The sequence below is a fragment of the Neoarius graeffei genome, chromosome 7 (assembly GCF_027579695.1).
Source record: "Neoarius graeffei isolate fNeoGra1 chromosome 7, fNeoGra1.pri, whole genome shotgun sequence".
Classification (NCBI taxonomy): Eukaryota; Metazoa; Chordata; class Actinopteri; order Siluriformes; family Ariidae; genus Neoarius; species Neoarius graeffei.
In genome coordinates, this window is record NC_083575.1 from 34,532,567 (window position 1) to 34,545,352 (window position 12,786).

At 43.6% G+C, this 12,786-nt stretch overlaps 1 protein-coding gene across 1 annotated transcript in view; it reads left to right on the forward strand.

The window, feature by feature from the left end:
* The first annotated feature begins 1,863 nt into the window (after positions 1 to 1,863).
* The window catches only part of apmap (adipocyte plasma membrane associated protein), a 36,965-nt gene continuing 26,042 nt past the window's right edge, over positions 1,864 to 12,786 (forward strand). Inside the window, exons 1-4 of the mRNA XM_060925538.1 lie at positions 1,864 to 2,124; positions 7,193 to 7,309; positions 11,729 to 11,844; positions 12,604 to 12,696. Of these exons, the coding sequence (XP_060781521.1) occupies positions 2,033 to 2,124; positions 7,193 to 7,309; positions 11,729 to 11,844; positions 12,604 to 12,696 (418 nt within the window). The 5' untranslated portion in view covers positions 1,864 to 2,032. The remainder of the gene's footprint in view (positions 2,125 to 7,192; positions 7,310 to 11,728; positions 11,845 to 12,603; positions 12,697 to 12,786) is intronic.

Here is a 12,786-nt window from a genome sequence, read left to right on the forward strand (position 1 = left end):
CTTTCGTCTCCATTGCTCCCTGTCTTCCGCATCCTTCTCTACCACACCTGCCACTTTCATGTCCTCTCTCACCACATCCATGTATCTCCTCTTTGGCCTTCCTCGTTTCCGTTTGCCTGGCAGCTCCATCCTCAACATTCTCCTTCCATGATGCTCTGCATGTCTTCTCAGGATGTGACCATACCATCTCAGTCTCATCTCTCTTAGCTTAATTCCTAAGCTCTCCACATGTGCTGTCCCTCTGATGTGCTTGTTCCTTATCCTGTCCAACCTCGTCACGCCCATCGCAAACCTTAACATCCTCAACTCCGCCACCTCCAACTTTGCCTCCTGTCTCTTCGTTAAGGGTACGATTTCCAATCCATACATCACAGCTGGTCTCACTACTGTCTTATACATCTTACCTTTCACTTTTGCTGGGACTTTCCTATCACAAATGACTCCCGAAATCCTTCTCCAACTGCTCCACCCTGCCTGCACTCTCTTTCTCACCTCACCATCGCAGCCCCCATTTTCCTGCGCAGTTGACCCCAGGTACTTGAATTCACCAACTTTTTTTACGTCTACTCCTCGCATCTTCACTACACTCTCATCCCCATTCTCATTGATGCACATGTATTCTGTTTTGCTACTGCTCACCTTCATTCCTCTTCGTTCCAATGCATACCTCCATCTCTCCAAACCCAACTCAACCTCCTTTCTACTTTCACCACATCTCACATCATCCGCAAACATCATGTTCCATGGTGACTCTTGCCTCACTTCGTCCGTCAAGCTATCCATCACTATGGCAAACAAGAAAGGACTCAAAGCAGATCCTTGATGGAGTCCCACCTTCACCTTGAACCATTCAGTCATTCCAACTGCACACCTCAATGCTGTTTCACTGTTCTGATACATGTCTTGCACTGCTCTGATATACTTCTCATTCACTCCGCACTTTCTCATACAATACCAGAACTCATCTCTCGGCACTCTATTGTATGCCTTCTCCAGTTCTACAAACACAATGTAGCTTTCTCTGGCCTTCCCTGTACTTCTCCATTAACATTCTTAAAGCAAAAATTGTATCCGACGTGCTCTTCCTTGGCATAAACCCATACTGCTGTTCACAGATTGCTACCTCTCTTCTCATATATCTCTTATCTCATCATCTCTAGCCGCTTTATCCTTCTACAGGGTCACAGGCAAGCTGGAGCCTATCCCAGCTGACTACGGGCGAAAGGCGGGGTACACCCTGGACAAGTCGCCAGGTCATCACAGGGCTGACACATAGACACAGACAACCATTCACACTCACATTCACACCTACGGTCAATTTAGAGTCACCAGTTAACCTAACCTGCATGTCTTTAGACTGTGGGGGAAACCGGAGCACCCGGAGGAAACCCACGCAGACACGGGGAGAACATGCAAACTCCACACAGAAAGGCCCTCGTCGGCCACGGGGCTCGAACCCGGACCTTCTTGCTGTGAGGCGATAGCGCTAACCACTACACCACCGTGCCGCCCCTGATGTGTATTGTTTGATGCAAATCTGAATTACAGTTCCACTCCGTGGTGGGAGTGGTAAGATGGCGGCCAACAGGCTTCGCTCAGGGAGCCTATGAACACGCCAGATTTTATATAGAGCTCAGTGGAAGTTCGGATCTTTTGACTGACTTGGATCTTTGAATCTTGTTCAGTAAAACGAATGAATCTTTTTTTTAAATCATTCGTTCATTGAAGTGAGTATGATGCTGTAGCCACCCAGTACGGTTCATGAACGGATGAGTTCTCCATGCTGAGAACACACAGCCGTGATGAGATGTGATCGAGAGACTCAGACCCGGAAGACCAGTTTGTGAATCGCTCACTGAGTCGACTCTTGACTCCCGAGTCACATAAAATATTCGTTCAAAATGAACGAATCGTTCAGACAGATCAGTGCAGTAACGGAAACCGAGCTGTATCCAGTGTAAACGAGGCTCTTGGCTGGGATTATACTTATTCTGGACATAACAGTAGGAAGTGAAAGGTCAGACATTTCAGTATGAATGAGGCAGAAGGACTGCGATTCAGGAAGCTCAATCGAGCTCAGATATTAACAGATGAAGCTCATGAACCCCAAAACAAGAGCACGAGGTGAGCAGGTTACTAGCTCTGCTATTACAGTCATTTGTTTTTCTTTGTCTTAAGGTGGCTCTAATACCCCAAAGGTGATTAGAATTATTTGTGTTTACATGTACAACTTGGACACATACACTGATCAGCCATAACATTATGACATTACAGTGGCACCTCTCAAGGGGTGGGATAGATTAGGCAGCAAGACAACAGTCAGTTCTCAAAGTTGATGTGTTGAAAGCAGTAAAAATGGGCAAGTGTAAGGATCTGAGTGACTTGCCAAATTGTGATGGCTAGATGACTGGGTCTGAGCGTCTCCAAATTACAGTGGTGCTTGAAAGTTTGTGAACCCTTTAGAATTTTCGATAGTTCTGCATAAATATCACTGAAAACATCATCAGATTTTCACAGAAGTCCTAAAAGTAGATAAAGAGAACCCAGTTAAACAAATGAGACAAAAATATTATACTTGGTCATTTATTTATTGAGGAAAAATGATCCAATATTACATATCTGTGAGTGGCAAAAGTATGTGAACCTCTAGGATTAGCAGTTAATTTGAAGGTGAAATTAGAATCAGGTGTTTTCAATCAATGGGATGACAATCAGGTGTGAGTGGGCACCCTGTTTTATTTAAAGAACAGGGATCTATCAAAGTCTGATCTTCACAACACACATTTGTGGAAGTGTATCATGGCATGAACAAAGGAGATTTCTGAGGACCTCAGAAAAAGCATTGTTGATGATCATCAGGCTGGAAAAGGTTACAAAACCATCTCTAAAGAGTTTGGACTCCACCAATCCACAGTCAGACAGATTGTGTACAAATGGAGGAAATTCAAGACCATTGTTACCCTCCCCAGGAGTGGTCGACCAACAAAGATCACTCCAAGAGCAAGGTGTGTAATAGTCAGTGAGGTCACAAAGGACCCCAGGGTAACTTCTAAGCAACTGAAGGCCTCTCTCACATTGGCTAATGTTAATGTTCATGAGTCCACCATCAGGAGAACACTGAACAACAATGGTGTGCATGACAGGGTTGCAAGGAGAAAGCCACTGCTCTCCAAAAAGAACATTGCTGCTCATCTGCAGTTTGCTAAAGATCACGTGGACAAGCCAGAAGGCTGTTGGAAATATGTTTTGTGGATGGATGAGACCAAAATAGAACTTTTTGGTTTAAATGAGAAGCATTATGTTTGGAGAAAGGAAAACACTGCATTCCAGCATAAGAACCTTATCCCATCTGTGAAACATGGTGGTGGTAGTATCATGGTTTGGGCCTGTTTTGCTGCATCTGGGCCAGGACAGCTTGCCATCATTGATGGAACAATGAATTCTGAATTATACCAGCGAATTCTAAAGGAAAATGTCAGGACATCTGTCCATGAACTGAATCTCAAGAGAAGGTGGGTCATGCAGCAAGACAACGACCCTAAGCACACAAGTCGTTCTACCAAAGAATGGGTAAAGAAGAATAAAGTTAATGTTTTGGAATGGCCAAGTCAAAGTCCTGACCTTAATCCAATCGAAATGTTGTGGAAGGACCTGAAGCAAGCAGTTCATGTGAGGAAACCCACCAACATCCCAGAGTTGAAGCTGTTCTGTACGGAGGAATGGGCTAAAATTCCTCCAAGCCAGTGTGCAGGACTGATCAACAGTTATCGCAAATGTTTAGTTGCAGTTATTGCTGCACAAGGGGGTCACACCAGATACTGAAAGCAAAGGTTCACATACTTTTGCCACTCACAGATATTTAATATTGGATCATTTTCCTCAATAAATAAATGACCAAGTATAATATTTTTGTCTCATTTGTTTAACTGGGTTCTCTTTATCTACTTTTAGGACTTGTGTGAAAATCTGATGATGTTTTAGGTCATATTTATGCAGAAATATAGAAAATTCTAAAGGGTTCACAAACTTTCAAGCACCACTGTAGACTTGGACAACCTTTATTGTCATTCATTATGCAACAAGTGTAATGAATGACAATAAAGGTTGTCCAAGTCTAATTTGGAGATGCAGGTGTGCAGTTGGAACAACTGAATGGTTCAAGGTGAAGGTGGGACTCCATCAAGGATCTGCTTTGAGTCCTTTCTTGTTTGCCATAGTGATGGATAGCTTGATGGACGAAGTGACACAAGAGTCACCATGGAACATGATGTTTGCGGATGATATTGTGATGTGTGGTGAAAGTAGAAAGGAGGTTGAGTTGGGTTTGGAGAGACAGAGGTATGCATTGGAACGAAGAGGAATGAAGGTGAGCAGTAGCAAAACAGAATACATGTGCATCAATGAGAATGGGGATGAGAGTGTAGTGAAGATGCAAGGAGTAGACGTAAAAAAAAGTTGGTGAATTCAAATACCTGGGGTCAACTGTGCAGGAAAATGGGGGCTGCGATGGTGAGGTGAGAAAGAGAGCACAGGCAGGGTGGAGCAGTTGGAGAAGGATTTCGGGAGTCATTTGTGATAGGAAAGTCCCAGCAAAAGTGAAAGGTAAGATGTATAAGACAGTAGTGAGACCAGCTGTGATGTATGGATTGGAGACCATACCCTTAACGAAGAGACAGGAGGCAAAGTTGGAGGTGGCGGAGTTGAGGATGTTAAGGTTTACGATGGGAGTGACGAGGTTGGACAGGATAAGGAACGAGCACATCAGAGGGACAGCACATGTGGAGAGCTTGGGAATGAAGCTAAGAGAGATGAGACTGAGATGGTATGGGCACATCTTGATAAGAGATGCAGAGCATGTTGGAAGGAGAATGTTGAGGATGGAGCTGCCAGGCAAACGGAAACGAGAAAGGCCAAAGAGGAGATAGATGGATGTGGTGAGAGAGGACATGAAAGTGGCAGGTGTGGCAGAGAAGGATGCGGAAGACAGAGAGCAATGGAGACGAAAGATACGCTGTGGCGACCCCTAATCGGGAGCAGCCAGAAGAAGAAGATGATTATGCAACAAGTGTAAATAGAATGAAATTTTATTGCAATTTGGGCGGCACGGTGGTGTAGTGGTTAGCGTTGTCCTGGGTCCTGGGTTCAAGCCCCGGGGCCGGCAAGGGCCTTTCTGTGCGGAGTTTGCATGTTCTCCCCGTGTCCGCGTGGGTTTCCTCCGGGTGTTCCGGTTTCCCCCACAGTCCAAAGACATGCAGGTTAGGTTAACTGGTGACTCTAAATTGAGCGTAGGTGTGAATGTGAGTGTGAATGGTTGTCTGTGTCTATGTGTCAGCCCTGTGATGACCTGGCGACTTGTCCAGGGTGTACCCCACCTTTCGCCCGTAGTCAGCTGGGATAGGCTCCAGCTTGCCTGCGACCCTGTAGAAGGATAAAGCGGCTAGAGATGATGAGATGAGATTGCAATTTGGTTCAGCAGTGAATTAAATAAAATTAAATTATGCAGCAGCAAAAATATTATAAAGTGATCTGTGGAATTAGGAATGTTCAAGTTATAAATAGAAGTTTGGATTTGGAGTTCAGCAGTCTGGTGACCTGGGGGAAAAAGCTGTTACAGAACCTGGTGGTCCTGCACCAAATGCCGTGGAACGTCTTTCCAGAGGCCAGGAGGGAGAACGGTTCATAATGAAGGTGTGAGGGGTCACTGATGATGTTTCTGGCTCGAGACATGTAGCGCCTTGTTGCAATGTCCTGAATGGAGGGAAGAGAAGTCCCAATGATTTTCTCTGCTGTCCTCACCACTCTCCTCACATTCTTCCAGTCAGAGGCACTGCAGCCTCCAGACCACACAGAGATGCAGCTGGTTAGAACACTCTCTGTGGTGCTTCTGTAGAATGTAGTGAGGATGGGCAGGGGCAGGTGGGTTCTCCTCATCCTACGCAGGAAGTGCAGACGCTGCTGTGACTTCTTGACCAGGGATGCAGTGTTCACAGACCAGGTGAAGTTGTCTGTGATGTGCACCTGTAGGAACTTGGTGCTATTGACCATCTCCACAGCCGTGTTGTTGATGAGAAGTGGAGCGTCGCTGGGTTGGTTTTTCCTGAAGTCAACAATGATCTCTTTAGTTTTGTCCACGTTCAGGATCAGGTTGTTTTCCCTGCACCAGCCCACCAGCTGCTCCACCACCTCTCTCTATATAAAATAGCACACCTTGTGGTTTGTTCCTGGTATGCAGTGGTTAGTACTGACCAAAAGTGTTCCAAGGAAGGTGAACCAGCGACAGGGTCATGGGTATCAAAGGCTCATTGATTCGCATGTGGCACGAAGGCTAGGTCATATGTTCCAATCCCACAGAAGAGTTACTGTAGCACAAACTGCTGAAAAAGTTCATGCTGACTAAAACAGAAGGCTGTCTTTTGGTAGGTACTAACCACTGCATTACCAGGAACACTCTACAAGATGCGCCATTTTGGAGAGGCTCGTACCCAGGCTTCTCGCCATTACAATTTGGCCCTTGTCAAAATCGTTCAGATCCTTCCTTACGCTTGCCGATTTTTCCTGCTTCCAGCACATTAACTTTGAGAACTGACTGTTCTCTTGCTGCCTAATATATCCCAACCCTTGACAGGTGCCATTGTAATGAGATCATCAATGTGAGTCACTTCACCTCTCAGTAGTCATAATGTTATGGCTGATCAGTGTATAGGTACATGAATTTGTAGAAAGAGAAGGAATAAAACATTCAGCATCTGCATTTAGTCCCTGTATGTGCTTATTATTGTACAGGTGCATTGCAGTTAAACCCTGCATTTATTTATACACAATATACAACGGTTTCGCATCATACAGCTTCAGAAACAAAGGGGTGTCAAGCTGTTTTGTATGAAACACCCTGTTTTTTTTTTTTTTGCTGCATCTACCATGATTAATTCAGTACATAGCACTTACTGCTGAAAATCTTCTTCACATGGTCTTCTATGGGAGATTTTGGAGCAACATGTTAACTCACTCCACCACCATCACTATCACACATGCAAATTGAGGAAATATCTCGAGAAGCTCTGCTAAAGGCATGTTGAAGCTGTTCTGGGAGCTCATGATCGCGCCCAAGTCTTTGCTAGGACATCTGATTGTGTTGTTTTCAATCTAGGTTATATATCGCATTATCTGTTATTATGTATCGTATATATTTCAGCACGTACAGTGGGAAGGTGTTCCGGGTCACTCTGCTGTCTCTGACTGTGTTCCTGATTCTCCCAATCCTGGTGGTCACTTTTCTCCTGGAGTCCCCCATTCAGCCAGAAGCGTTCAGGTAGTCTTTCTTTCTCTTTCTTTCTTTATAGATATACTTACATACATACAATCCCGATTCCAAAAAAGTTGGGACAAAGTACAAATTGTAAATAAAAACGGAATGCAATGATGTGGAAGTTTCAAAATTCCATATTTTATTCAGAATAGAACATAGATGACACAAATGTTTAAACTGAGAAAATGTATAATTTGAAGAGAAAAATTAGGTGATTTTAAATTTCATGACAACAACACATCTCAAAAAAGTTGGGACAAGGCCATGTTTCCCACTGTGAGACATCCCCTTTTCTCTTTACAACAGTCTGTAAACGTCTGGGGACTGAGGAGACAAGTTGCTCAAGTTTAGGGATAGGAATGTTAACCCATTCTTGTCTAATGTAGGATTCTAGTTGCTCAACTGTCTTGGGTCTTTTTTGTCGTATCTTCCGTTTTATGATGCGCCAAATGTTTTCTATGGGTGAAAGATCTGGACTGCAGGCAGGCTAGTTCAGTACCCGGACCCTTCTTCTACGCAGCCATGATGCTGTAATTGATGCAGTATGTGGTTTGGCATCATCATGTTGGAAAATACAAGGTCTTCCCTGAAAGAGACGTCGTCTGGATGGGAACATATGTTGCTCTAGAACCTGGATATACCTTTCAGCATTGATGGTGTCTTTCCAGATGTGTAAGCCGCCCATGCCACACGCACTAATGCAACCCCATACCATCAGAGATGCAGGCTTCTGAACTGAGCGCTGATAACAACTTGGGTCGTCCTTCTCCTCTTTAGTCCGAATGACACGGCGTCCCTGATTTCCATAAAGAACTTCAAATTTTGATTCGTCTGACCGCAGAACAGTTTTCCACTTTGCCACAGTCCATTTTAAATGAGCCTTGGCCCAGAGAAGACGTCTGCGCTTCTGGATCATGTTTAGATACGGCTTCTTCTTTGAACTATAGAGTTTTAGCTGGCAACGGCGGATGGCACGGTGAATTGTGTTCACAGATAATGTTCTCTGGAAATATTCCTGAGCTCATTTTGTGATTTCCAATACAGAAGCATGCCTGTATGTGATGCAGTGCCGTCTAAGGGCCCGAAGATCACGGGCACCCAGTATGGTTTTCCAGCCTTGACCCTTACGCACAGAGATTCTTCCAGATTCTCTGAATCCTTTGATGATATTATGCACTGTAGATGATGATATGTTCAAACTCTTTGCAATTTTACACTGTCGAACTCCTTTCTGATATTGCTCCACTATTTGTCGGCGCAGAATTAGGGGGATTGGTGATCCTCTTCCCATCTTTACTTCTGAGAGCTGCTGCCACTCCAAGATGCTCTTTTTATACCCAGTCATGTTAATGACCTATTGCCAATTGACCTAATGAGTTGCAATTTGGTCCTCCAGCTATTCCTTTTTTGTACCTTTTAACTTTTCCAGCCTCTTATTGCCCCTGTCCCAACTTTTTTGAGATGTGTTGCTGTTATGAAATTTCAAATGAGCCAATATTTGGCATGAAATTTCAAAATGTCTCACTTTCGACATTTGATATGTTGTCTATGTTCTATTGTGAATACAATATCAGTTTTTGAGATTTGTAAATTATTGCATTCTGTTTTTATTTACAATTTGTACTTTGTCCCAACTTTTTTGGAATCGGGGTTGTACATGCATACTGTTCTGTCCACGATTATTAGCACCCCTCTTGCGCTTCTCGTCTTCAGCTCACCCTACAGGTTTTCAGTGGGTTTCAGCTCAGGGGACTGAGATGGCCACATGGCAGAAACTTGATTCTGTGGTCAGCTAGATCAAATGATGACCCAGTTTTAATTTCCTGGCAGAGGCAGCCAGATTTTGATTTAAAATGTCCTGGTATTTCATGGAGTCTATGATGCCATGAACCGTAACAAGGTCTCCAGGGCCTTTGGAGGAAAAACAGCCCCCAAAAAAACCCATCACAGAACTTCCAGCATATTTGACAGTTGGGATTGGGTTCTTTTCATTATAGCTGTCTTTCTTTTTACGCCAAACCCACCTTGAGTGTTTCTTGCCAGAAATCTCCATTTTTGTTACATCAGACCAAAGAACACGGTTCCAGTCAAAGTTGTTGTAACCTTTTGCAAACTCCAGACACTTACATTTGTGGTTAACTGCCAGAAAAGGCTTTTTTTTCTGGAATACCTTCCAAATAATCTATTGGCATGGAGGTGGCGTCTGCTGGTGGTTTTGGAGACCTGGAAACCCCAAGATTTTATTTTTTCTTGTAATTCACCAACCGTGATCCTTAGGGATATATATATTTTTTTGCCTCTCTTACCCTCCTCCTCACTGTACATGGGGGCAAAATAAACTCTCTGGTCCTCTTCCAGGCAAGTTTGTAACAGTTCCAGTTGGTGTTCACTTTTTATTATTGTCCCACCAGTAGAAATAGACATTTTCATTCGAGTAGCTTTTTTATTTTTATGACCATTTCCTGACTTATGAAGGTGAATATGCTTCTCCCTCATTTGGTTTGGGTGTTCTTTCATCTTCCCCATGTTGATGGATGACTAAGGGAATTTGGCCTCTGTGTCACCTCATATTTGTTCCCCAGTTAATCAGGAAGTCATGGATTGCAGCTTGAAAGTTCCCACACACTCCAATCAACTCAAAAATGTCCAATTTAAATGGGAAACATGGTTCAGTTATATTTGTGTTCACTATAATTTCCAGGGGTGCCAATAATCATGGCAGGCACCGTACATACATGTACATGCAACTTTGGAAAATGGTGGTCACCATTCAATGTGGCCTCTTAGTTTTGTTTTTCCCCCCATAGCTGTATATACACCAATCATCCATAACATTTTGACAGGTGAAGTGAATTACATTGATTATGTTGTTACAATGGCAACTGTCAAGGGGTGAGATATATTAAGCAGCAAGAGAACGGTCAGTTCTTGAAGTTGATGTGTTGGAAGCAGGAAAAATGGGCAAGTGTAAGGATCTGAGCGATTTTGACGAGGGCCAAATTATGATGGCTTGATGACTAGGTCTAAGCACCTCCAAAATGACATATCTTGTGGGGTGTTCCCAGTATGCAGTGGTTAGTACCTACCAAAAGAATCCAAGGACGGTGAAGAGATGGGACCAGGATGCACTATGGGAAGAAATCAAGCCAGTAGAGGCAGTGTGATGCTCTTGTCAATGTTCTGCCAGGAAACATTGGGTCCTGGCATTCATGTGGATGTTAATTTGATACATACTACCTACCTAAATATTGGTGCAGCCCAAATACACCCCTTCATGCTAACAGTTTTCCCTAACGGCAGTGAACTCTTTCAGCACAATGCCCTGGCACACTGCAGAAATAGTTCAGGAATGGTCTGAGGACCACGACAAAGATGTTAACTTGGACTCCGAATTCCCCAGATCTCAATTCGAACGAGCATCTGTGGGATGTACTGGACAAACAAGTCCAGTCCATGGAGGCCCCATCTCACAACTTGCACACCTTCAGAGGTCTTGTAGAGACCATTCCTCAATAGGTCAGAACTGTTTTGGCATCACAAGGGGGATCTACACAATATTAGGCAGGTTGTTTTAATGTTGTTTGTATATTTTTGGCTTTGTGTTGTTTTGGAGGAAGCATGTACTGTCCTTCCTGGACAATACTTGTCAAATGGTAGGCAATTGGTAAGAGTGGGAGATTATTGTCAAGTGAACAAATTGAGGATCACTTGGGTTAAAAATAAAGAATGGAAATCGTTAAATTGTGCTCTACTTGTAGCAGCTCATTTATCCTGCTGTCATTTGGTTCTGTTATATGCTCCAACATGTAGGATTTGACATGATCAGTCTTGTTCAGAAATGTTACATAAGAAGGAACTTATTTTTCCTTGATTTTTGCATGGGCCTTTCCAGGTGTTTAGCAAATGGGTGTGGAGCTTTTTCATTTTCAAAAGCCTGAGTCAGTTGTTTAATGTTGTCATTAGTGCGCAGACATATGACAGATATTTCAGGACAATTTCATACTACTTCCTCCATTTAATTCTCGACCGTTGGGAAAGTTGTCTGATGGGGTTTCAATGTGACCACTGTATACTGTATGTAAATGAGTTCTTTTTTTTTTTTCTGTGATAGTGACGAGCTCCCTGCATTCACTGCCTCGTGTTGCTTTTTCTTTTCTGAGTGAACTCCCAAAGCACTGCTGCATATTTAAATACCCTTGGCACTAAGATCAAACTGATCTGCAAACATGTCTCATATGTATTCATTTCTCAGTTCTGTGTCATGGCTTAATGATTGATCTTATTCCTGCTCCTGTTGGACACTGCAGTATGCCTCCACTCATGTTATTGCGTGTGCTGGGAACTGGTTTTCCCAAGAACCCAAGCCTTAACTAATGTTCTCATTTTTATGCACTTTAAGTTTTGTTTTTTGTTTTTCTGTAGTCTCAGTGAACCACCGCTCATGACTGGTTGCTTTGAACCCAACCTAAAGTTGAGACAGGCAGAAAGACTGTTTGAGGACCAGCTCATTGGGCCTGAATCCATCGCAAATATTGGAGGTCAGTACCGGTATATGCAGCCAGTGTGATCTCTGTCATTCATTATCTTTTACCCATTCTGTTCTTGTGTAAGACACAGTGCTACATTAGGAGTGTCAGTCAAGTGGGGTAAAGGTCGCATGCTTTTAATGTCTGTTTTGTTAATCTGTAATGTCTCATATCTGTGCCAGTCTGTTTTGGTCTGTATATTTACTGTCTCTATTTGGTCACATCACATCCTTATGTTCTTTTATTTATATAATATAATATAATATAATATAATATATGTGGGCGGCGGCGGCACGGTGGTGTAGTGGTTAGCACTGTCGCCTCACAGCAAGAAGGTCCGGGTTCGAGCCCCGTGGCCGGCGAGGGCCTTTCTGTGTGGAGTTTGCATGTTCTCCCCGTGTCCGCGTGGGTTTCCTCCGGGTGCTCCGGTTTCCCCCACAGTCCAAAGACATGCAGGTTAGGTTAACTGGTGACTCTAAATTGACCGTAGGTGTGAATGTGAGTGTGAATGGTTGTCTGTGTCTATGTGTCAGCCCTGTGATGACCTGGCGACTTGTCCAGGGTGTACCCCGCCTTTCACCCGTAGTCAGCTGGGATAGGCTCCAGCTTGCCTGCGACCCTGTAGAACAGGATAAAGCAGCTAGAGATAATGAGATGAGATGAGATAATACAGTATGTATGCGTGTGTGTGTGCGTGTAATTTGTTTTTTTTTTCCTGAATTTACATTATTTGTGTTTTATCTTTTTATGACAGTTTTTTTTCCCTTGCAGATATTCTATACACTGGTACTGCAGATGGAAGGATTGTGAAAATTGATGGGAGGAAAATCAAGGTTGTAGCAACACTGGGCAAACCTCCGTGTGGTAAGCGAAAAGGACAAACTGTTTCCTCACTGGCTGTGTTGCAACATTTTACAATGGTGTCAGTGTTCGTCAATAGAGCTGAGGATTTTA